The sequence below is a fragment of the Haemaphysalis longicornis genome, unplaced genomic scaffold (genome assembly GCF_048455015.1).
Source record: "Haemaphysalis longicornis isolate Haplotype H1 unplaced genomic scaffold, Haemaphysalis longicornis Haplotype H1 scaffold_3, whole genome shotgun sequence".
NCBI lineage: Eukaryota > Metazoa > Arthropoda > Arachnida > Ixodida > Ixodidae > Haemaphysalis > Haemaphysalis longicornis.
In genome coordinates this window covers 99,294,166-99,320,314 of record NW_027526335.1, presented here as the reverse complement: position 1 = coordinate 99,320,314, position 26,149 = coordinate 99,294,166, and the positions used below count along the sequence as shown (strand labels likewise).

The 26,149-nt window shown below is 45.3% G+C and overlaps 2 protein-coding genes across 4 annotated transcripts in view; one reads left to right on the top strand and one right to left on the bottom strand.

The window, feature by feature from the left end:
- Positions 1-16,330, top strand: part of LOC144174929 (uncharacterized) — a 56,205-nt gene extending 39,875 nt beyond the window's left edge. The window contains exons 2-8 of the mRNA XM_077703916.1: positions 3,637-3,694; positions 3,773-3,861; positions 5,027-5,158; positions 8,307-8,432; positions 8,636-10,653; positions 11,108-11,232; positions 16,148-16,330. Of these exons, the coding sequence (XP_077560042.1) occupies positions 3,637-3,694; positions 3,773-3,861; positions 5,027-5,158; positions 8,307-8,432; positions 8,636-10,653; positions 11,108-11,232; positions 16,148-16,330 (2,731 nt within the window). The remainder of the gene's footprint in view (positions 1-3,636; positions 3,695-3,772; positions 3,862-5,026; positions 5,159-8,306; positions 8,433-8,635; positions 10,654-11,107; positions 11,233-16,147) is intronic.
- LOC144174930 (adenosine deaminase-like) overlaps positions 11,701-26,149 on the bottom strand; it is a 34,353-nt gene continuing 19,904 nt past the window's right edge. Inside the window, exons 7-9 of one of the 3 annotated variants that reach the window (XM_077703919.1) lie at positions 23,110-23,236; positions 19,683-19,783; positions 11,701-12,080 (exon numbers count right to left, since the gene is read on the bottom strand). In XM_077703919.1, coding sequence (XP_077560045.1) covers positions 12,041-12,080; positions 19,683-19,783; positions 23,110-23,236 — 268 coding nt within the window. In that variant the 3' untranslated portion in view covers positions 11,701-12,040. Of the gene's footprint in view, positions 12,081-16,307; positions 16,372-17,136; positions 17,315-19,682; positions 19,784-23,109; positions 23,237-26,149 lie in introns of those variants that run through there. The other 2 variants (XM_077703918.1, XM_077703917.1) reach the window with 2 other exon arrangements.

The window sequence follows — 26,149 nt, the reverse complement described above, 5'->3', positions numbered from 1 at the left end:
TGTCACGGGCCTCTTTCATTCCCTTCGCTCTCTCCTCAATCTCCATCGCGATTCCCAGCTTTGTCGGCTCTCCCTTGGTTCAGGCGGGTATATCTCCGATTCCAGTCTCCCCCATTACCCCCCCCCCCCCGACGCAATTTCGGCGCCCAACCTTCGTACCCCGTACCCTCCCTCTCCCGCCAATCATGTCCCCTGTCCTTCATGCAGGTCGTCGTCATGCGGCCGCGTAGCATCATTCTCCTCTTTTGGCGACACAGGGAATTGCTTACACAGATGCCTCCTTTGTGGCGCCTCGAGGCTCGTGCGGTTACGTTCTGTACCACCCTCACCTTGCTGAAGAACAAACCCACACTAGCGGCCCGTACCATCACACTCCGGAAGCAATGTCTCTTGAGGTTCTCGCCATTGCTAATGCCCTTCAGTCCTTTGCTTCTCTTCCCCCCGTCCCCGAATAGTCTTTTCTGACTTTCACGCCGCTATTACACACATACAAAATCACTCACTACCTTCTATCCTTCAACAGGAGGTCGAACGAGCGTCTCCATTCTACAGCCATCTATCGTTTTCCTCCGTTGGGTCCCTGGACATTCTGGGATTGACGGAAATGAGTTGGCGCATCAACTCGCCCGCGAAACTCTTCACCGGACACCGTTGATCCCCTGGCCCGGGTCTCGGAGGACGGTGGGAGGCTCTCCGTGCGCCGTACCGTCAAGGAGGTCTACCTTCAGCTCCGTCTAGACAAACACCTCTAACCGCCTCCTCACCCATCACTCACCGTAACGGAGGCTCGACTCCTCCGGCACATCCAAATGAATGCCCTGATCACTCCCTCGCGCCTGTTCCTCTAACGCTATAGATCTGACCCCTCTTCTCCCAACTGCCCCACTGCCTACGCTGATTTACATCATTGCCTATTCTACTGCCGGGCGGCTCAGCTATCCTACTCGTATCCGTCCCGATCCCTTTCCATCCCCACCTGGACCGACTGGCTTGGCTCTGAAGGAGAACAGCGAAGACTGGTCGCCCAGGCGGTCAAGCTCGGCCTGTAGCTTCGGCCGAATAAAGGTCTTTTCTACTCTACTCCACACAAACGATAGTCTGTGAGAGGGGGGGGGGGGGGGCGTATGGACGAGACAGGGGACTGTAAACCGCGCAAATGGTGAGCTGTGAATGTGCAGACGAACAGCAAAACATTGGGCTATAAACCATGAAGATAAAACGGTGTACGATAAACGAGCAGACAACAAGACAGTGAACTGAGGACCACCAAGGCGGTGATCTATAAACGTCAGTACGTGGATTAAAACATGGGGAAGAGAAAAAAAAAAGAAATAACAAATTAAGGCAAACAGACAACAGTGAGCATGCAGACCGATCAGAACAAGATGCACAGGCTAATGGCTGTAAGTGTGGGACAGCAACAAATAGACAAACGAACAAACAACTATAAAAACATTAGATGCATCAACAAGAAAAGCGTGGACTGCAACGGCAGGACAAGTAAACAGTAATTTAGGAGTCCTGCACACAGTTGTGTAGACACCTAAGTTCGAGTTCTGTGTTTTAGTCTGGTGTCATTGCGCACTGGGTGAGGCACATGAATTCAGTTGCGCGGTTGTATGTTCCGTGGTCACAGGCGTAATAATTGTCGGAGGGAGGGTTGATGCTTTCTTCCCGTCGCTTCTCCCCGTCGCTTTGATGCTGGCCCCGCACCCCTCGCGCCGCCCGCTAGGCCTCGCGCGCAGCCATGCAGGCGTACGTTGCTCGGACAGTCGACGGCAGACGAAATCGCACTTCAGCAATTTATTCATATTACGAAAATAGCGACCGAGCACAAAAGCAACGTCCGGCGATAAGCACTGTTGGACGACACGACATAGCAATACTTGACACGTAGCGCTGTTGTTGAGATTGACTTCGCGCTTTACGAACGAGTGTCTCACCTTTTGCTAACACAAAGCAAAATCATTTCTTGCTGCGATTCCTTTTTGTAGATGGGCCATCCCTTCCTTCGCGGTCTTCAAACGCTGACACAATATTTCTACGATGTCACCACGCGCGCGCGAGCCCCGCGGCTTCTCTAACCAAACGCACCGCTGTTGATCAGGCTGCAGCGGCGACCGTTATCGCGTTGTCACGCATGCGCGCGCGCCTCTGGTCGCGCCGGGAAGGGAAAAACAGCGAGAAGAGGAGTGTAGGGCTTGCCCCGCGCCGCTGCGACTTGAAGCGGGTAAATCAAAGAGGAACTAAGAAAAAGTAACCTCAGACTGGCCTCAGTGTGACTCCCTGACGCCGGTACAGAAGGCTCTACTTGGGTCCGTTATCTCGCTGCGCCGCCTGATTCCGGCAGTCGCATGGACCGTTAGCGACAAGGCGAGCCCATAAAGTGCTCTGCACTTAAAGTCGATTACCTGACAGAGGCATACGACTGTGGAATATCCGCTAAGCCATATGCACCAAAGTGTAAAATTGTGTTCAATACCGCAGCCGATCATCCTGGGCCAATGCAGCTGGAGACCTGTTCAAAGCCATTACTTACCTTTTGCATTTGTATAGGCGGCTCTTGCATGAAACTTCCCACGTGGCCTTACTGGTCGACGTCAAACATCACACTTTATGCATCCGATGGGACCGCGGATGTGGTGGACGTTGTGAGGCCGGGTACAAGGGAGCAGTTCTAACAAACCGACTGCGGCCATGGCGGCCCTTTGAGATGTGAGGGCATTTCAATTTCGACTCCATGACTGAGGAAACCCACATGTCCATCTGTCACGCTCGACACGTCACCCTTTTACCACCCAAGAATATGCTATTAATGCAAGCACCTAGCCTTCACAACTCCACGATCAATAAAATTGCCCCTAGTAATGTGTCTTTCTAGCACGCGTTTGTGTGTAGTTGTGAAGCCGACCTCGGAGGGCTTGGTGTCCTAATAGGATTTCATACTTTGAAATCAAGCTCCTTATATTGCCCTGTAAAATGTCTTCTCAGCACAGCATTTCTGTAGACTAGTGAAGGGAACTTTGAAGGGCTTGTATCATTGTGTTCTATAGGGATACATAGCGTCTTGTGGAGATATTTATTAAACGGCACCAGGCGCCTTCATAACTTGATAGCCGGTTCCTTATATTGCCTCTGTAAAAAAGAGAGGGGGACCGGGAGCATTACTAGGCGGTTTTCACACTTATCCAACAAAATTTATTTGGGAGTTTCTGCATTATTTTTGTTGATGGAGGCGAAAACAAGTGCCCGAGTCAAGACTTTGGCGCATGTTGAATACTCCAGGCTGGCCTAAAATTATCCATGCACCACAGAGATGCCGTACAAAAAGGCCCAGCGAAGCACGCTACAGTGACGTAGCACGTGCCCATATTGCATTCCCTTTTTCTTCTTGTCGTGTTATCTGTGCACATTCCACCAACTCCATTATGATAACAGCACGCACATATGGTATGGATGCACTTTTTCATTAAAAAAATGCCAACCAAGATGTATAAAAAGTAGTAGCTTTCAAATCATGCTGCTGTTTTAAAGATGTTGTGTTACCGATGTTTATTAATTGCAGCACCATTATAAGCAGACGCAGCCTAATTGTGCACGTCACCCGCGATACTGACTTTACCGGCCGTCTTTCAGGTACCCGGACGTCGACCAACTAGGCAGGTTAAATCAAGCACGGAAGCGAGCTGCCAAGGTATACTATTTTACTCACTTTTCTTCATGCATCCATAGCAGCAAACAGAAATTTTACCCGCTTGTATTCGTTTTGCAGGCTCAGAATATGCCCCAGAACTCAAAGAAAAGCACAGGTCTTCCCACTCTAAACAGGCTCAACCGTTTCGAAGCGCCGATCACCGTATAGTGAGTACTGAAAGTATAGGTCTATTCGGGTAGCTGCTTTACTGTTATTCTGTTGTGCCTTCATTTTGCATGCGACAGCGTACGATGACCCCCAGGTAGTGCCTGCTAGTTGCTTCATAATTTGTGAGCCAAGTTGCGCCTGGAGAAAGGCACATGAAAAAGCACGGGCTTAGTCAATTCCCGATACATCTCGTTCTAAGCTTCTTGCGACTAATTATAACCAATAAAAATATAGGGCTCAGAACATGATGCAGAAATAAATAAAATATCTTTGTGCCACCATCCTTCGATCCTCGAGTGCCATTTTCAACTCTCTTGCACATTTGGACTGTTCTGGGTTCGTCAAGATCTAGCCTCTTGCCCTCCTTCTGAGGTGTAAATTCCTTTTTACCACCTCAAAGTAGTTCGACAATATTATTGAGAAACAAGCTGGTGGTGAGCAAAGCAATGCTCTCGCGTAATTAGCTGGCCAGTCCAAGCATAAGCCACTGGCGTCCGTATCGCTAAGTTTTTTGCACATACAATGGCGCAAATGCACAGGTATAGGTCTCCAATTTGCGCAATTTCTGGCTGTACCATGGGGTCTATTTCCACCTAAAAGAACAAGCAGAAGCACTATTTTTGTGAACACAGGTTCCAGTTGTAGCCTTCCTTAGCGTCCATTACTTATTCTGGCTTTTTCATATTAAGGAACTTATTACGTATACAGTAGTCTCCAGTCATACACATGAGAAAAACATAAAAAAATGAAGTTTACTACTGTTTCAGGAAGAGCACTTCCTTTCTTCAGTGTGTGCATGTGCATGTGTGTGCGTGCGTGCAATATCTCAATGTTTTCAGTTGGACTTTTCCAACATGACACAAAAACACGGACTGCTAGACTGGACAAATCTACACCAGATCTATTCCGAAAGAGTTGACAACAGTCTTTCTGAACGGGTGTTAGAAACAACATATCGAGCTTTTGGCTTCCAACCTTCAACTTTCAATTGCCTGTTGCTTATACTGGAACCAATGTTTGCAACTAAGTTTGCAACTAAGTCTGCACTAGCTGCAACAAACTGTGACTTCCAACAATTCAGCACGAGAAGTGGACACTATCGGTCGCACCTTGTTGCCCTTCCCACAATATCCGAGTGTAATTAATCCCAAATTTCTCTTTCAGTATCCACAAGAATCATTCACAACGAGAAGCACCCATCCGCTGTGTCCTTATCGGCAGAGACCGCATCAACATGATTAGGGTACTGCATGTGGTCGGACAGAAATTGAAGCTCGAAGCAAGCTACGTAAGAAAGTAAGCTTTAACATCGAAATTTCTTGCGCTTATTAGGACCGCAGTTTCTCTTTTACCATGGCCTCCTGTGCTCCCATGCATGTTCGTGTTAGAACAATACTTGCTACCACCCCTAGGCGTGGATTACTCGCATACACACAGAAATATGCCACAAAGAAGAAAGGAATGCAGCCATTCTATATTCTGAATTGGTAAAATATCCGGTGCATAATCTCAAGGCTTCATGTACAAATCCCACCAGGGGTGCGTGCTTTTTTCAGCTTTAATAACATTTCAAAGTTCTTATCTGTCATTCAACAAAGATCAAACTATTCCCCCTACGCTCTCTTTGGCTTTTCTCAATTCAACACTACAGAAGGCTACATATCATCTATACATGTGTGTATATATATATAAACATCGCTTAATATGATAAGAAATGAGGGTTCATTGAAGACTAATATAGAAAGGATACCTAGGTGTCTAGAATGACAAGGAAAACCATTTTCAGTTTTTTTGTTAGGAAACAAAGTGGCAAAAAACATGCATCTAGTGCAGGGACTGAACCCACGCCTTCCCATTACATGCCGGCTGCCTTACCCATTCAGCTAACTGGATGGCTCTGTTCTCCGCCACTTTCTCGGGTGTTTATGTTTAGTACAACAGTACCCTAAACTTTAGGGTGTTAGACAGTGCCACTCTGACAACTTGGAGTAGTTGGAGCGGTGCAGGCTATGTGCTCCAACTAAGGCTCTATGCTTGTTCCTGTTGTTGAATCTGTAAATCTGGTTCTGTAGTTTGTATACTGAGCAACCTTGGTGTACACATGCTGTGCAAAAATTATGCCATCAAATCAGGAATAAAAACCGCAAAGTTCATACCTTTTTTAATAAGCCAAAGTGTTCGGTGTTTCAGATCGTTTTATCCTGGGTCACTGTTGGAGAGCGGGGTCACTGTTTGCAAGGGGGATCACCGGTTTGACTAGCCCCTCTACGTCACGTATAAGACTGCGTTAATATTAGGTCTTTTTACACAGTGGATCAAGTCATTTTGCACTTAGTATATTGCAGGATAACTATTGTCAAATAAAAAAATTACATGGTGTAGAAGGGCTGGATTACTTTTAGACGGCCCTTAACTTATCATTTACTCCAGAACAAGAACAGAAGTCCAGTGCATTTTAAGCAAAGCAAACAGATACAGAGTTGTGTTTTGTGCCGCTGATTAGTTGCACTTTGTTTATTTCCTGACATGCATCCGATTTCAGTCCTGGACTGATGGTTGACAGGTAATAATGAAGAGAATTCAACCTTATTAGTCAGACTCTGAGCGCATCAAATTCAGCGTTCAATTGTGATTACTAATGACTCAGTTTACGTGGTAACAAGGCGGTGCAGCTGTCCAAAGCAACTGCAAGTGCTTTCGATGCAAGTAGCAAAAATAAAGACAAAGCGTAACTTGGTAGTAAATTTGTGAGCATTTGCTATTCAGCCCAGCCTGAATTAGATTGGTATTGGTATCCACAGATACGAAATTTACTTATTTTTCTCCACCTTAATAACCTGCTCAAAGCTTTTGTTGCCACCGCTAACATCTTATTTGATGTGCTCCATAGGTGCACAACTCCACCTAGTAACAAATCAAGTAGATATGCAGTGTAGACCATTTATAACGTAACCACTTACAGTGCGGGACCGGATATAACACAGGTTTTCCTGGCCACCGGTAGGCCTCCCATACAAGTTAATGCATAAGCTTCCCGCTTGTAATGCAGTCCCCCATGCACAGTGTTCCTTTTATAGCGTGGTTTTTTGGCAGGTCCACTGACCGATCGGCTCAGCTGGGGCATCGTTTTAGGGTTGCGAGAAAGAATAAAAAACACGGAACCGGGCCTCCCACGCAGTGCGCGCTCCCTGCGCTCCTCTAACTTCGATATAGAAAAGAAAAAAGAGGCACCCTGTTTGTGTGTTCCTTTTGCACTGCCGTGATAACCACAACCGCCCTTGCTTGACTCACCTCAGAAGAGTACAGCAAGCTCCCCCCCCCCCCCCCTCCCCCCCCCCCCCCTTGCCCCGCCTGTGGGGAAAGTTGTTTGTATGAAAACGTTGTGGAGATTAGCAGCCACCCTTTCACTTTTCGAACATTTACAGATAGTGTGTGGCGCGCTGCCGGAGGTTGCTGACAAGTAACTGCCTTCAGCATCGCGAGTGCAAGGCGAGATGGCAAAAAAAAAAATCCTGCTTGCGCTCTTATCACGTTGTTCCGCCGCATCCATTCATAGATGCTAAGAAACCCAGCTGCGCTCGCGATTTGTATCACCGTGCAGCAGCTTGTGAGACCCTTCCAGCGGCTGATAGGGGGAAAAAAGATGAAATGAAGCCCACGCCTCTGTTTTTTAAGATGCCTTCGTTTGAGCGATGATAAACAAATAATGAAGGAAAGGTAGATTGGGATGTGGTTGGATTTGCGCATGTTTTGTTTATAGTGGGGAACTGCTTATAGTTCGGATTTTCGTGGCTCCCGTGGCATACGTTATAAGCGGTCTACACTGTACAATTATCAGCATGCCTATTGCACTTAACTACGATATGCTTTTTGAAGTCAGCTTATAGGCTTATACCCGGGTACAAAGTCAAGAGTGGCAATAGTTCAGGGTATCGCTCCACTGAATCGGTGGACCAACATGTCAACGCGCATGCGCGTTTTGAAAGGAGACTAAGCTCAATGCGTGACATCATCTGCTTTTTCTCGGGTATTTGATTTGGGGTTGCTTAATTAATAAGAAGTTTAATGAAGTCAGAAAAATAATGGAAACAACTTGTTTCGCATTCAAAATTCTCACAGTAACCCACTTTTTGGGCCACGTAAAGGAGTAGCCGGCCACGGTGATGAGGTGCATGGGCAACTTCCAATGTCGTTCTTAAGGTTGTACCCGAGTATATGTAGTCTTCGAAGCAACTTCCAAGAAAGCTAACGAAAGTGCAGCCCTTGTGAATTGCCTGCAGCCTATAAGACAACTAATTTTAGAAATTTAACGCAACTTAACTCATTTCACTGAATGCGACTAACATATTTCGTTCCTTTTTAGACCGTTTCTTCCTTCTTTGAACAAAAAGTGCATAATGCGGTACATTCAACCTTATTTTTGCTGTTTTGTCACAATCCGCAGGCTGTACTTTCCAGAAGGAAACCCTGTGCACGACGTGGAAGACCTCAAACATGGCGGACACTATGTGGCATTACTCCCCCACGAGTCCTTTAAAAAGCCTTCTTCAAAGATCCCCAACAATTACATGTATGACCAGAGTACTTTTCTCATCTCCACTTTGCCGCATAAAGCTTGTCTAAATGTACGCACTTATACAACCCCTAGGAAAAGCAAAACCCACTTGTACAGTGCTTCTCTCTACTAAATGTAGTGACTATTTTTCAAAACTATTATATGCACTTCTCATTTACTGCAACTTTCAAGCTGACCTAGGTTTGTTTACCTTTCAGGCGAACGTATGAGACCCTAGCTCAAAATGCATCTGGAAATGCTTCCTCAAGTGCCATTGCCGAAGCAGAAGATGATGATGAAAATTTCAGTGTGGACACGAAAAAACAGAGCCACGAAGATGTTACCGCAATGAAGGAAGCGTCCACATCAACTACAGAAGACAAGGCAACGGCAACTACACAGTCGCTTTACAACAACGACGAACTGGAAGACAGCGCCGTGCAAACAGGGAGCCCTAAAGGGGAACCAAAGGACAGCAGTGAGCAAGATACACCCGATCAAAATGTGCTCAGCCCCATAGTAAAAATGCCCCTAACTCAAGATGACCGACCTCTCACAGAGGAAACAAATGACAACATCAATAATGAGCACACAGTTCCCCGCTCTCCTTCACCCGAGCGAAATATATCGCCCCAGCTGGAAAGCTTCGACCATGGAGAACAACAACCTACCAAAGATATCTCGGCAGAGGCTGCATTAGAAATGGCATCTCCTCCAACAAAAGAAACGGAAGACGATGAGGACCCATCAGAAATAGCGTACGCCACTCCTCCACAGGACGCCAAGCATTTGCACGAATTGGAAGAACATCTGCACGGATCGTCTGGGAACGGCAACCACAGGTTAAAAACAAGCCCTGACAGAGTTAATAGGACTGAAGAAGGTGACAACGTCAGCTTGGCATCGTTAAACAGTTTCTACGAGCATGAGCAGCAGTTGCTCAGAGCCGAAGTGGAAGCCGCTAGGGAGTCAGGGAAAAGAACAGCAACTGGCTCCCGACAAAGCCTAAGGCGAGACCCTCAAGACACAACCAATGAGCAATGGAACTCCACGGAAAACACTGAACGCAAAGCGCATACAGCTGACGCTAGTTTCGAGAACACTGTTTTCGAGGCTGAGATTAACGACACGGCCAGCGAGGTGCCTGGTGTCCAACCGAAGAGTGCGCCATCTTCTGAAATCCACTTCATTGATGTTCAAAATAGCGGAAGCGATAAGAGACCACGTCCAGCTGCGCGAAGAAGGTCTTCCGGCTCTATTGTCGTCGGATCGTTGGGACAGGGGCAAGAGCTGCACGGCACGCCAAATGACAGCCCCCTGACTCAGCGGAGCACTCGTGTGAACGACGCGAATGCCTCTGTAAATACTACTGCATCTGCCGTACGCAGAGATTCCCTGGTTGACAATGGTAGTCGCAGAGAGCGACGAGCATCTGTCCACAGCCTCACGTCTTTTGGTCAAACTCAAGCCACACCAGAACACAGTGGACGTGCAACCAGTCTCTCTAAGCAATCGTCTCTAGACGAGTCACACAGCAGAGGCACTGAAAAGCGAGCGACAAAGGTGAGTAAAACACCGTCGCAAGACCGTACAGTTGGTCCGGTATCCGAAAAGTCTGCCTTGAAGAACTCCTCAGGCTGCCTTTCTTACTCATCGAGAAAAGGCAGCGACGACGGCAAAGGAGCCACAATGCCAAAGGGGCCTAGACGTGGTACGGATAAGAAAGTTGCCGGTGCCAAAGCCAAGCGACCAGCTGACGAAGAAAACAACAACAGAGGATGGTCGAGGTCATCCTCCGTAGATTCTCTCAAGTCTAACAAAGACAGCGGCTACTCCCCGGCATCTGAGAGGTCTAAGGACAGCTCTGAGGCTCCACACCGGCCGAAAGATGCCAAGGACACGCACAAGGCACAAGCTGCAGGGAGCTCATCAAAGCGCCCCCAAGACGATCTGGGATCCTTTTACTACGCCTCTTCGCCGCCTCATTCACCCATCAGAACATACGCATACCTCCTGCAGGAAAAGCCTGCCGCACCCAGTTACGAGCAGCGGTCTTTTGACAGCGGGGCAACCAGTCAAGCGCTGTACACTTCAGCACCACTCAGGTACTCGTCAGCTTCGAGGAACCAGTGGAAGCCGGACACGTACCCAATTCTTGAGGAAGAAGACGTCTTCTACGCAAAGTCGTCGCGAGGAAGGAAACTGGACGGATACAGGGAAATTGATTTGGATGAAGGTACGCTTTGATCCATGATCATTGTAAGAGTAAAAGGGGACACAATAGATGGCAAATTTGATACCTGTGCAGTTTAACCTTTAACAGCCCCATTGAGTAAGCATGTTTTTAAACTCGGGGATGGGACTCCTTCCTAGTCCCATTCAAGAACGAAGGAATTTCATTTTGCTGAATTGTGTTTCATTCTCCTGGGAAAAAACAAATTAATTAGATAATTTCTATTCTTTCCCTTGTGCTGTATTATTGGCGTTTTAAGCATGCCCCGAGGGTCCTGAAAAAGTCAATAGTACAGCAAACAGTAGTTGTAGCATAGAGTAGTCCCAGCATAGACCACTCTCATACTTTTTATCGTCGGTATTATATAGTAAGATAAGATTTGCAGCTTTGTGGAATTTTTTTCCGACAATAGAACAAAACAGCACTATTTAATTACATCTACTTCTTTCCTGTTCAGACAATGGAGGAGTATTTCGTGCCAGACAGCACATTTCCGACACGGGAGGAGCCATTGAGATTCAGGACACTATGGACACCAAAGTTGACATGCCTATCGATGACATGGAGGCCCTTGAGGTCGAGGTAAGCCACATGATAAAGTACAGGAAATATACCAACTTGAGAATGCTTAACAGATGGTGTATTCTGCGCCACTACTGATTGCAACGCATTGAGCGGGTGGCAGTAAGGAAGAATGTGGGTACACGGCAGCATTCTTTTATATATTTGCGAACTGTATTTGAAGTTGCATCATGAAGACATAAGATACATGTACTAATGATAATTTACTTCATCGAAAAGAGACGCTCATAGATTAACCCCGCACACATAAAGAGTTATTTTCTTCGCTAGCTTAATGGTCATTACGCCCGGTATAGCCTCACAAGAACTGCACAAGAAATTTATGCTTATGCTTTCGGCTTTTGCAAACCTAGCCGTGTTATGAACCCAGTAATACTCTTGCTGTTTGCAATGGTTGCCCAGAGATAGTTTCAGTCTATAGCGTCATATAAAGGCTTTAAGTTTTTACATTCCTTTATTGAAATAACATTTCACGAAACTTTTCTGCAATGCTACTAAATCCTTTGGCACATTTTAAGGCCAAACAAATTTCTGCATAAAAAGTGGACAAATTACGTTTGTGTTCTTTTATGCCAGGCGCTCGTACAAGACGTATCAAGGAATGCAAGCATCACAGAGGCCTATCGTACCTGAGCAACATATCCAAGGCAAAGCGCCTCTAATTTGCTCTAACCAGTTGTCAGAAGCAACTACTCGCATCTGGTCTGCATGCAAAAACTTGCGACACTGACACTTAGGAGTAAGACGTAGAGATGCTTCAGTAATGCAGCTATGCCACCCCACTTGAATGCAAACATTAGCAGAGAAACTAAAGGCATGGGCAGCTGCTACTGATCCAATGTCGTTTCCTGAAAAACAAGACAACACTGTGTCAAGCATGCCAAAAGCAAGGAAAGCATTGAGAATTCATTATGTGTTAGTCAGCAGGCATACAGAGGTCAGTCAATATGTACCAGCCTGCATACAGGAGCGGATCTAGGCTGACCTTTTGGGAGGAGGGGAGTGGCCAGAAAGGGGGTAAGAGCGAGCATCTGCTGACAAATATTTTAAAAGGTAGAAAAAGCGTGAAAACTAAGAAATTAATGCTTGCCGTTTTTTTTTGTCAAGTCCTGTGCCTTCAGTTTCTTCTTTTTTTTCTCAAGGCAAGTATTAAAATAGAAGATAAAAATAAACATTACATTCACATCGCTTTTGATCAAGATAATTTGCAGATGCACGCTTTCAGGGCAACCTTCGACTGACAGTGGTAGACAGAATATGCCAGTATCTTTTGGTCATACAAAAAAGCACATAAAAGGCTATGCAGACTGCCTTAAACTCTTACCTAAGGTTGGTTTCGTCCCCAGAAAAGCAGTGGGCTTTTGAAAAGAAAATAGTCCTAACCGGCACGCCAACCAAAATTCAAGCTGGCACCAATGAAAGTACGCTGTATAACAAGCTGAGCGCAAAGACAGACTAAGCGAAGCTTTCCCACCTCTAGTAAATAAACCACAATTAAGTGGACGACTAAGATCGAAGATATCACAGTTTCTTGTGTAAAGATATCCAAAATGCAGAATAAATAAGCTTATTTCTAACCAGGAGGAAGGAGCTCAAGCTTTAGCTGTTAACAACGAATTTTTTGCTGGTAGTTTTGTCAGGAAAATGATTGATTTTCCAGATAAAACGGGCATTGTCTTCTTTTATTTTATTTTTTTCTGTGTCTACCGTGCTGTACAATAAGCGGTTAACTAAAGTGATTCGCAGTCGGGTTATCTTGCGCAAGGCTGCGTCTGGCTCTACTTTGCACTCCCAAACGTTTCAAACTTGGCTAATCTAAAAATGCTAGGCTTTCCTTAACAGCCTAACCTAACATAACCTGAACTGACCAAACTAACGTAACCTGCCCTAACCTAACCTAACATGGCCTAACCTAATGCAGCATTATCTAATCAATAATAATAATAATAATAATAATTTTCGTTATCATGGAGTACATACAAAAGTAATGAGCCCACCAAAGCCAACAGGAGGGCTTGTGTGGAGGCGCACGGCAGCAGCAGCCATCACTGCTGTCAGAAAGTACTCATTGATAGCGAAAACTGAATACAGAAAAAAAACAGGAAAGAGAGAAAAGGGAAAAAAGTGAGAAAAATAAAGACAAGTAGAAAAAGTAAAGACAAACCGACACAAACAGAAAATACAATAAATCAACATTAGTTATAACAACATTCTTAGCAGTTCACAGCAGAACTCACCACGCTTTCTAACTGATTCGTATTCTTGCAAACCGTCATACACTTGCTCATTACCAGGAAACAGAACTGATGATTTAAAGGAGCCATGCATACAAAATACAAGTTTGTTTTATTCTAAAGATTTGGAATTTTATAGTTCCCCGAGTGCTTGTCTGGAAGCAAACGACGTTTTATTCACAATGAAATTAGGCAATTAAAGTCAAAATTTTGATTCTCCTGCTGAATCGTTTGTTTTGTGACGTCTGCGATGACGTATTCAGGCCAGATCTTCAAGCGAACATTAGTACGCCGATTAGTCGGCAGCAAACTCCGAACGCCTTGTTTACTGTTGGTTCTCCTAAACGACGCCACTATACCGTTGTTCGTACTCTCCTTGTTTCTGATCGTACTTGCACCTGGCTTGTTTTTGTTGGGGTTGGTAGTAATACGTGTAGACCGCTTATAACATATGTCGCGGGAGCCGCAAGAATCCGCACTATAAGCGGTACCGCACTATAACCAAAACACGCGTGAATTCAACCACACCGCCACCTATCTCTCAAGTCAACCTATATTTATCATCACTCAAACGCACAGCACTTAAAAACGAAGGCACGGTCTATATTTCGTATTATTTTTCACATCAGCCGCTGCTGCAGGGCAAAAGCGCAGTCTCACAAACGGTGAGCGCGGCTTTAACTTTCGTTGTGTTTGTTTTGAAAGACTATGGCTGCGTTTTTAGCGTCTATGAACAGACGCCGCAAGACGTGATAAAAACGCCAGCGGGATTTTTTTTTTTTTTTACCCCACCTTGTGTTCACGATGCCGAAGGCGGCTGCTTATCAGCGCAACGTACTGGTGGTGGAAATCTTCGGCTTCGCGCGGCTCGAATGTTCGGAAAGAAAAAGAGCGGTGGCTTATCTGCAACAACGTTCTAAAGCGTGAACCGCGTGGTAGATTTGGTATCGCGAAAACGTGCAGTGCACGCCAGCGCGGATACAACTGGCGTGGTGTGGGCGGCGCGGTAAGAGGCGGAAACATGGCGTCAGCACTGGCCGTGAAGCGGTGCAGGCAGTTCCAGTAAGTTCCAGCGACCGCTTCTAAACGATCGCTGAAATGCCGCACGGGGCGCAAGCGAAGATGCTCATGCAAGAAAAGAGCTAATAATGTGGGCGAAAAGTGGAATATAAACTGCCATCCACACTGCTTGTGAAAGCGCCTATCAAAAAATAGCGCGGTGGTAAGCCTAAACATCTCTGGCGCGGCTAGCCGGCTCGGAGCGCTTCGAATCTCCCGCCATTAGGTACACGTCTCCCCATTGGTGCAAGTCGTCAGGCTCCTCCCACTGCCACGCGAAGAAGCCATCGCGAGCGCGGAATCGTCGACACGAGCACGAAAGAAACAAAAAAAAAAAAAAAAAAAAAAACTTGCGCGCAACGCCGATGTGCACGATTCGTGCGCGAAAACGGGCCATGAGGTTCACGATTTATAAAATCAACTTGCCGCGCGCGGATGGGGAGTCTGTCGCTAAGTCTGTCGCTATCTTCCGAGGTGCATCAAGCAAGGACAGTGTGGTTATCAGGTACGCACGAACTAAAGGGTGCCTATTTTTTTTTTTTCTTTGGGTGTCTACGTTAGAGGAGGGCAAGGGGTGCACGCTGCGTCAGATGGCCGATTTCATCCTTTCTTTTTCTTTTGCTACCCTAAAACGATGCCTCAGCTGCGCCGGTAGATCAGCAGACCCGCCGAAAAACCGCACTATAAACGGTATTGTGCTTCGGCCAACCGCATCTTAAGCGGTATGCTTATGCATTGAGTTCTATGGGAGGCAAACCGGTGGTCGCACAAACCCGCGTTATATCCGGTCCCGCACTATAAGCGGTTACGTTATAAATGGTCTACACTGTAGTTTCACGAAACATGAGGTGTACTTGTCAAAGAGGGTCACGAAAGGCAATGTCGCTTACGCCAATCAGCTAGTGTCGTCTGAGACAACCCCAAAGCGCCGGACTGTTGTGCAGCTATAACAACCATAGTGCGTGTCATTACTGCCAGTTTGCACTGGTAGTTCTATGCCTACATGTACTTTCGCAACTTCTGTTGTTTACCCCACCATTCTTACTGCTATAAAATGAATGCTCACTCGCAAGCTTATAAGCCCTGCCTAACTTGTGTTTGCTTTTGCCGGCCTCAGCCAATCGCACAGCTGCGCACATTACGTCATACGTACTAGTGCAGGAAATGAGATGAGCTTATTTGAGCGAAGTTTACGTTAAAAGTGGTGTCAGTGCGATTCTAACGAGGCAATCCTTCGAAACAACCAAACTTGTATTTTGTCTGCATGGCCCCTCTAAAGACTAAATACTAACTTAATTCAAGAGTATAACTGTCAAAACAAGAAAGACTAAAGCAATAAAACCACACAAGCAACTGACTTGAACCTCCGCTCTCCGGATCATGAAGGTAATTAAGATGCAACGGCTACATTGTTATTCCAGACAATCCACGACTCGCTAGCCCAGTTATAAAAATATGAATACCATTGGATGGCACTCTAGCCATAGCTGCCGTGCCGAGGCAGAGTGCTGTCAGAAGGCGCTCCAGACGCTTTTCTTTCAATCTGTCCTCAAATGGCTTTTTCCCAGCCAATCCATCTTTCCACACGTAGCTCAGCCGTCTATCGCCCAACCATTTCCCAGGAGGAATACCTGCCGCCGGAGCACACCCGCATCGAGAGGAGTGCCTCGGGAGGCCCCGGTCACCGCGTGGTCACATTCCTGCCGAGCGCAGGCAGCAACCGAAGCAGCTGCGCGACGTCGTCGGACAGGAGGAACCGGACCAGACTCCTCACGCGGGACGACGTGCAGCGAATGATCATCTGACACGACGAGGTGCGTGGGGGTGCAGGTGCAGAGGCAGGCATCTTCACAGCAAGGGAAACAGTCGCGAGGCATGCGCAGGCAGAAGATGGCTCTTGTGCAAATAGGAACACCTCGGAGATGATACGAGACGCCGGAGTGGCCGTCGTTTACTCAACAGTGCCCAGAAATATCCCTGTTGACCTTTGCCTAACGTCTCTCACTCTCTTTTATATAGGCAGCAACCACAATTATTGCCAACTTTTCAGCAAGACACTTGCCTTCGTCAGGGCCTGACGAAGGCAAGTCTCTTGCTGAAATGGCAAGAAACGTGGTCGCTACCTTGTTCAAAATTTTCTTTTCTTGTGTTCCCTACAATCTTCCAAGTTTTATTGCTCCCTCTATATATATATATATATATATATATATATATATATATATATATATATATATATCGAGAGGGTTAAAAAGAGGTATTTTTGGGGGTATTACCGTAAATGTACAGTTTTCAAGTCATAATAAAAGGCAATATTGTGATCGACAAGCCAATGGGTGTAGGTGCACAGCACAATTTTATTGCAAAGGTGAACCTGGAAGCTTGAGAGCTGCTGATATCACCTCACTGAGTGGGTGTCTGTATACATTTCCTTTTTGTTGTTGTTTTATTGGAGGCTGATTCACACACGTAATCAGTGACCACACAAAAATGCCACACAATTAGGGGACGCTGCTTGAGAAGAGTTGTCACTATAAAAACTGACATTTCTGCATGCTATATAAAAAACATAACTCCGAAACAAACATCTTTCTGTCGAGCTAATCTGTGGCACCAACTTCTTTCCATCTTTGCAGACGTCGGACGTGGATGATTAGTGGGGACTATAAGTCACGTCTGGACTACAACAGGTGCATGGACTTCCAACGCGTGAAATGCGCACTGTGTAGTGCGCGCGCTCAAGTCGCCGGACCAATGGATGTGAAGGACTCCGGGAATGGACTTTTTGATACCTGCATCCTAGAAATTTCTGTTGCTTTTAAATAATGCGCGGTCATCAGAATAATTTGAATACTTCAACGTCATAATATGCAGTGGATGTTTGGAACTTTCATGCCTCATTGTGCTGCCTGTCACAAATTCTGATCCAAATTCGGAGGCGAAACTTCAGAATACTGCTGTAACTGCTTTGCTTCATTATGTTCTGCGTTTTATTTTGCCATAGTAGAGGAACTGCCTTGCTTTAGTGTTCAGCAGCTTTGCCGTCTCCTTCCCAATTATTGCACATCCTAGTCCCAAATATCCCATTCGTCATAGGCCTCAACTACACTCAGATGACCGTACATACATATACAGTCGAACAAGGATATATCGAACACGGGTATATCGAATTATTGTCTATATCGAACTCATAAATTATCCCCTTGAAAATTCCGTGTTAAAGTATAGGAATTCGTACGTTTATATCGAACCATATTTTTCCCGACATTGGGTATATCGAACGCCGCGCGGGCTGGAAGGTGCTCTTCGGCGGTTGCTGCACCCCCGATTGAGGTTGAGGAGGATTTGGAGGAATGCGTGGGCATGGCGAAGACTGGCTCGCGGAACTAATTCCCCCTACCGGAACGAATTTGCTCTTGCCCAGTCGGGCCTCGCAACCGGTCGCCGTAGCGTTAGCGGACGGAGCCCGGTATGCTAAATCTCTCTAGGCACACAAGCCCGAACACTCGGAAAATGTGACAGTGCGAGGGAGGGATGCCCCGAATGCGCACGTCCTTTTTTTTTTTTTTGCGGATGCGTTCGTACCTCAGCTTGACGAAAAAGAGTTTTTTTTTTCTCTCTCTCTCTGGGTCTGTCTTCCCCCGATGTCGTCTCGGGAAAGGGAAGAAGGAACGAAGGCGCTGGCGGCCTCCTCCTTCTTTTGCATGTTGCTGCTGTTGCTGCTGTTTGGCGAGTTGTCCCGCACCTTTCGGAGATCACTGTTTCTCTCGGAGATGACCATCGCGAGCGCTTTGTTGGAGTCCGTTCAGAGAGCCTTGGAGTTGTTACCTTCAAAGTTATTGCGGTACGTGCGCGCTGTTCTTCTTTTTCGTGCGTGTTGTGCATGGTGTGCAAAGGCGCAGCGTACTGCTGGAATTTTCTAGTTGTGCAGCGTCGAGAAGATCGAGACCAACGTCTTTAATTTCATTTCCTGGACGAAGACGCAGGCCAAGAACAGCGATTTTTTTTCACGGAAATGAAGCGTCCTGCTGCGTCGTGAGTGCGGAATTAGTTGTCATTCTTGAATGCGACGATCGGTAAGTGATCGTCCACCATAGGTGAGGTCTCAGAGCCCATATTTTTTATATCGAATTTTTCATATATCGAACTAATTCATGATCCCCTTGGAGTTCGATATATCCGTGTTCGACTGTATTACAAACGACTCATACAAGTGTCGTAGTTTTAGTACTGAGGTCAAATATTGTCATGTTTCTAACCTTAGTCATAATTTATTTATGGACACTACACAGTAACTTCCACAGCAAGTTAATGCTGTTATAATGTTCCAGATATGGTAACCGCAAAAGTTAGAATTCCGAACACTGACTGCAGGAACAAAAACAGAATTAATTTAAGAGGCCGTGTGCTTTATATAACTAGGCACTGTCTTAGGCAACATTTTGTGGTCATATCCAATACTTTTTTGGTGAATTGTGCATAGTTTCTGCCTTCTAAGCTGAGTAAACAAAGCCCAGACATGATTATCTTAAATGAAAATGACAGCACAGCAACCACTTTTTACCCTTAAAACTGCAACTTCACATCTCTTTTGTTACTGTGGACGAACAAGAAGTCCCTCAAAGGTTACAGTGTTGATAAGTTCGTCATGGTGCACGTCAGAGCAGTGTATAATAAAGGTAAGCACTGCCTTTTACGACCAACGGTGGAAAGTTTATTTCGAACATCACCTATTAAATCCACTGTGTTTGCAAGAGAATTCCACATAAAAGTATGAATGTAGGGTGTTTGTACTAATTTTTCAGAACTTCGTCAAGTTATATTAATCAACAGCAATTATTATTTACACAGATGGATGGACTGTCAACAGTCAAATTGGGATTTACTATTCTTAGGAAATGCTAACAGGCTGGGCGTCTGCGCCTTCAACGCTTTCTACGGAAGTGATATTTCTGACGTTTTCCACAGGTTTTTACGTTTATTACGGCAAATTATCTCACAAATTTCCGTATTGGTTAGGCCCCCTCCATCACAAATATGTGGCAATAAACAATTAATTTCACGCATTCGCTCTTAGTCTTTCCTTTGTCTGCCACTGCAAATACATCAGTTGCGCAAGTGAAACAAAATAATGGGAAACATGGCCTTTATTATGCTTACTTGGCTGCTCCTTTAAAGAAACCATATTCCCTGTAAAGTGCATCAATCAGGTCTTCTTTCTCTCCATGTGGTAGAAAACACGATCGGGCACCGTTCAGGTTCTGAAAAGGCAAAAATAAAATTAATTTGGTGCACTAATTTCCAAGGTAAACGGAACGGCTGACCGAGATGCCAAAAATACTTCCGTTTAAATCAGCCAACCAGAGAATTCAGCTGGTTTCACACGGTACAACAGATGGCTGTGAGCAGAACTCATAGAAGCTTGGACACGACTTCTATGTGGCATAGATAATTATGCTCCCTAAACTGCACAGGCTAAGTAAAATAATTGCAAGAAAATAGAATACTGGAAATAGAAAACACTGGAGGGCACCTATAAAGGTGGGAAAGTGCAATAAGAATCAGTTTGTGCTTTACAATCAGGGGTGAGACAGCTGAATCAGATTTGGGAGCAGTTTTTGGAGCAGCGAAATCTCGATTTTGGAGCAGAAGAACCTTGATTTGGAACAGGTAATGAGATTTATTATGTCACCTTAGGAGCCTAAAAATCTAATTTTTAGCAACTCGGGGGGAAGGGGGGAGTGCACTTTTTAATGGGTTTTGAGCGTACACAACACTGAAACAGCCTTTCAATGAAGTTTTTTCAACTAGAGTATTACAAGGCACGAACTGCACTACCTTTTTACAAGCCATTTATAAATTCTTAGGCGCTACGCATAGATAGCATAGGGTGCCGTCGAAAACATGACACGAAAAACTAAGCAATAGTAAGGCATTTTCATTATCATGTGAATGCTGAAATTATTATTTTTGTGATCTCAGACTCGGCTTTACACACAATTGTAGAGGCATGGCAAAAGTTGCGCAAAGCGAGGTGACAATCTTCACACCCCACCAGCCCTGCCATTTCAATCCCTAAGGTGCACATTCACTACAACCGCAATTTGAACGTTGGTATGTTTATCCACCTCCCTCTTGGCATTAAATTTCACTTCAGATAAATAAAGTTTACTAACGTGCAATAATAGCCCGTCCTGCTATTGGCCACTGCTTGAACATTTTGCGGCAATGTAGCCTGTGCCGCCACTCCTGCAGTGTCGATCGTCCCATTTCCGCCACTGGCAAGCTCACTGTCAAAGGCAGCAGTAACTCAGCGTTTTATTATAACACCGCAATGAGTTCGAAATTTCACTTCAAGCACGCACCGCGCCTCTCACTCGAGGCCGAAACACGGCGAATTCACGGGCCCCACGTTGTTTTCAATGAACTCCCTTTCTTTGAGTCACGAAACTTCCCTCAACAGATCAAACGACTAAATGAAAACCCAGCCACCCCCATAACCAAAACCACAATAGAAATCAGCTAAGAGCACTCTACTCTGCCTGAACCACGAGCAACTCCTTCACCCGACGACCATGTTTTATAATATTCACCACACCAAGATGGCGGCACCCAGTAATGTCATTCCGGAGATACGGCGCTCCGAAAATTGCTGTCTTTTCATCAATTTTCACCAGTAGTTTGTCGCCCGAGTACACATACGTATTTTTTCTACAGCACTTTGCAATTGTTTTCCATGGGAAAACTTTAAAAAAACTCCCAGAATATAACATGTGCAACCCGACATGGTGACCTTCGAAAAAACTATCTTGGGGATTTTTATTGAATGATCAATCAATTAAACCTTTACCAACAGGATCACCTTGGCGGTGCTGGAAAATTATGCCTGTCAGTAAGCATTTTTCCCCACTGAAACTAGTGGGAGCATTAACATCCTTGGCTGTCAGACTGTTTTGGAGCAGTTTGGCTCAATTTTTGCAATTTTCAAGCTTTTGGAGCAGCCTGGCGCTGGAAAGCAGATTTGTATCAAAAGTGCGCAATATGCGCAGCTGTCTCACCCCTGTACAATAAATCAATTTTTTAAATGGCCACCTATTTTGTTCACCCCTGTAACTTAACCCTTTCGGCCCTGATTTTTTACAGTCGCTGACCATTTATTCGGACGCCGAAAATTCGGACACGCTTGTTTATTCGGACACCTTCGCGGCACGGCCACTTGTCGCATTGAAGTACATGTATATCCACGACCGATATTTCAGATGCCGCAGAGCCCGCCGCTTCATTTTTCAGACTCCAGCGTCGGTGCTCTCAACCTGAAAGCGATCACCTTGGAATTTTTGCCGCCGAATACCACAAGTGTGTTGCAGCCCATGGACCAAGGTGTCGTCAAGAACTTGAAGCTGCACTACCGATTGCACCTTCTGAATCGTGTGCTGCTGTGTGTGGACAGTGACAAAAGCTACGCTGTGGATGTGCTGTCGGCTATCAGTATCCTGTCTGATGCTTGGAGGGAAGTGACGCAGGACACGATCCGCAACTGCTTTCGGCATGCGGGATTTGTGGTCGGCAGTGAGGACGAAGATAGTCACACAGTCCAGAACCCCACAGCTGAGATGCCGCCTGCCGCAGCATCCGACATTTTCGATGACCTCCGTGCTAGCGGTGTCGATGTGGGAGCGGCTACGTTTGAAGATTTCACCGACATCGATAGGGTGCCGTCCTTCTGTGTGCCGAATTGGATGATGACGAAATCATACGCCAGGTCCTCGAACCGGCGCAGGTTGACAGCGACTCCGATGATGACGTGTCATCAATGCCAGAGGCATCAAATAATGATCTAGCGCGAGCTCTAACAGTGCTATTGTCTGCCTACAGTGACGGACAAACGCTGGCGGAAATAGAGGTGGACTTAGTCGCGCGTAGGCGTGGGTGTGTACAGACGCGCATACATACGTTTTTCAAGCCGTTGGGCCAATAAAGGTTTTTTTTCAGTGAATCCTTTTTTTCGGACTACCGATTATTCGGACTTATCGGCAGGTCCCGTCGAGTCCGAAAAAACGGTCGGTGACTGTATTTCAAGTAAAACAGTGTTTTCTGTGTGTTTCCCTAAATTTTAGGGTCCCATAAGGCTACAAACCAGAAATAGAGCTGGAAGTAAAGGTATTAACTGATTTATTAATGAGGCAATTAATTCAGACATCTGGCAATTAAAAATTTAATGTTGAGCAGAGACATCACTTTTTGCATAATTCCTCAATGTTATGCTGTAGCACACATATTTATAGGTTTACAAGCTTGGGAATAAAACAGAGACCGCCATTTTTTTCAGCCTCAATGTCGTCATTTCGACTTCACCAGAGCTTTTTCTTTTTTGTAGCGTGTAGCTCCACTAAAATGAAACAACAGGGATATCTATCGCAATAAGAATCATGGAAGAATAATCGCCCTCAAAACTAGCAGTCTTGGATTTGTTCTCCATGCGCTAAAGGAACTTTTATGTGATGGTGCCAATTGACACCACCAGGGCTGAAAAGGTTTATGCGGTCGCAAAAAAAATAACTTCACAAAAGAAGGATAACTCACTCACCGCCCTGGCAAGGTGTGCTTCGGTCAAGCCAAGTCGGAGAAGGAAGGCATACTCATCAAAGAGAGTGCTGCCCGTGATAGTGGTGTCATCTTTGCTGACAGAGAAGTTAACATTGTCTTCGGCAAACCTGCAACAAATATTCAAGATGACAGATAAAAAATGTCACTGCAGCTGCATCCCCTCTGTGAATAAATAATTTTCGCTCGCACCAGCAGGCATTCAATGCAGACATGGTCGGCCAAATTTTTGACAAGATGCCGTCTTCCTTGAGAATACAAGTGAACGTAAATGCACCTTTCACATGGCTCGCTTTTAAAGCCAGCAATTCTACATTTAGCAGCTTTATGATGGCGAAGCCAAGAACTTAAGGTGAGCATCGCAAGATCAGTGAGCCATGATCTTACTCTGCTATCGTGTCTTGGGAACACTGGCACTCTTTGAAAAGGTAAGGCCCATTAGCTTTCTTCAGGAATCTTTTTAGCTACTCCTACATACAAACACGGTTATGGCAGAAAAAAAAGCAAGTTGTAAAATTTTGTTACAGATACACACAAGGGACCCGAGAAACATGTCTCTTGTAACCAAGGTCTTTTGTACGCAATGTTGCTAACATGGTAAACATAAGAAAATCAACCAAATTGTCTTCATTCAAATGTCTCTTATAACCAAGTGTCTCTTGTAACAGCGTCTCTTGTAATGAGGTTCTACTGTATATAGCAGATTCCAAGGAAGGTTTTCGTCTTCAGCATTAGCATGAAACATACGCGGAACAAGCAAGGCTGATAAATGAGCGACGTGGAACTTTATATAAAGCAGATGTAATTGATGCCATCCATGCAACGCGATGTCCCAGCTGCCCCTAACTGTAACTGCGATTCACTTATTTTTAGCGATGGCCGCAGCTCACACATGCTCATTAAATCGCAACAATTGACCTTGCAGTTCTCTAAAATTATGCCGTTCGTTTTCATGCCCTAATGGCACGTCACTCTGACGAGCCACAGACTTGTAAGGTGTCTGCTAACTACCACGGCCCCCACTAATTCACGTGGCTACAGCTCACATAAAACTAGATGACAGGTATTCAATGAAAGAAACCTGACAAGGGGAAATAAATTTTTGTTCCTGTATTTGCGAAACATTAAATGGTCATAACAAACAAGATTTTTCCTTTTTGTTCTTGCATAAGGTTATGGCACTGGCCAACACTGCAATTCAAATTAAACCAAATTGCAGCTCTGCAGTTGTTAACCTGTCTTGAAGGTATTGGAAACTCTGTGTAGCAGCAGTGCTGACACAAAGTGGGCAGAATGCTCAGGTAATGAGAGCATAGACTTTGTCTCAAATTTGGCTGCATCACGTGCCGGCAACACGAAGCTGTGAAGTATGTTGACAGTACACAAAGAATGGTCGCGGAACCTGATGGCCCTTGTAAAGAGTCCTCTACACTTCTACAGTGCGGTTGCAGGTTACACATGATGCATAATGCCTGCTTGAGTGAAAGGAATGAATAAGAACTCGGGGGGAAAATGCAAAAGCATTACTGTCTGATTCTTGAACTGAACAGATATGACTGTATTGGGGGCGCCGCTGTCCACAGCCACCTGCAATGCTCATGACTGCCGACTGCTTTTCCACTGGGGGAAACAGCGGTGGGCAATATTCCATGTCTATGTAAGTAAAAGTCGGGCACTTCTAGTGTGATGCAGAATGTAATTTAAAACACAGACTATGCTTAATTAAGTTTCAACTCGGAGCAAAATGGCACAAATGGCGCAGTTGGACCAATAGTACTAATAGACTGCGCCCCAGACCTAAAGGAAACCAAACCACCTTCATGTATGAAAATAGCCCAAAGAATTGATCTCGGAAATATTTTTGACATGAATAAAACAAAACAATTTAATTGTCAATAAAATGCAAAATAATTGTCAGCACCACTGGGGTTCAAATCCAGGCCACTGGCATGAGAACCCTCAACTACACCTAGAGATACAATTGAATGTGTGGGCATGTGCTAGTTGCTATTCCATGATAATATGTACTTTCAAGCGCCAAAATACTTAGAGAAAGGATGTAAAGGACAGAGACATGAGAAAGGATGTCAAGGATAGAGGCCTGCGCTTGTCTCTGTCCTTTACATCCTTTGTCTAAATATTTTGGCGCTTGAAAGTCCTATGGTAGAGGTCACAATGTCAAAACGCATATAGAGCAGGTCACTCCGAACGGACTTCCAGGGCTTTCTTTGAGCAGCAATGCATTTTACTGCTCACAATTATATTCTCAAGGACGCCCGTAATTTTTTAACAGACAGTGTTCTCAACTGCATCAGGCAGGCATTTGTCACTAGCGGCTCTACATTCTGAGCACACGCATGCCCCCATGGCATCTACCAGCTACTCCCTTGTCCGGTGCAACAGCCCTTCTATCGTGATTAGAGCGCTGGTGACAAAGTTGTGAGCAGCCACTGAAAAAACACTAACCTTGAAAATGCAGTACTTCTTTAACAACGTTACATAAGCAAGAGAGAGTAGAAAGATTATTTAAAGGAGAAGAGGACAGCCTGAGTGACTTGTCTTTGACCTGCTACTTCCCACTGGGCCACGTGTACGGGGGGGGGGGGGGGCAAAGAAAGAAAGGGACGAATATAGAAGGTATGAGAAATGACAGTGAAATAAATAAAAAAACTATGTAAACTTAAGGCACGTATGTCTAACAGGAAATGGGATGCAAAAACAGATTATCACAGCTCATTTTGAACCATGCCAAGTAATTATCATCAATATAATGAAAAAAAAGAAATATGCGCAATTATTCCGCAGCCTGTGGAGTTTCACAATCAAGAGAGGATTCGCTAAGGTATATAAGCACTGCCTTGACAACACGATTTTCCTTCCAACTGCCAGCCCATGAGCAACTAGTTTTGTAAGACACTATGCACTGCTTTCCAGCAAGCAGACAGGAAATGTTCTTGCGAAAGCTCGCAGTAACACAGCTAGCGAACAAAAAGATGCCACGATAAGCAGAATGTGTGGTAGTC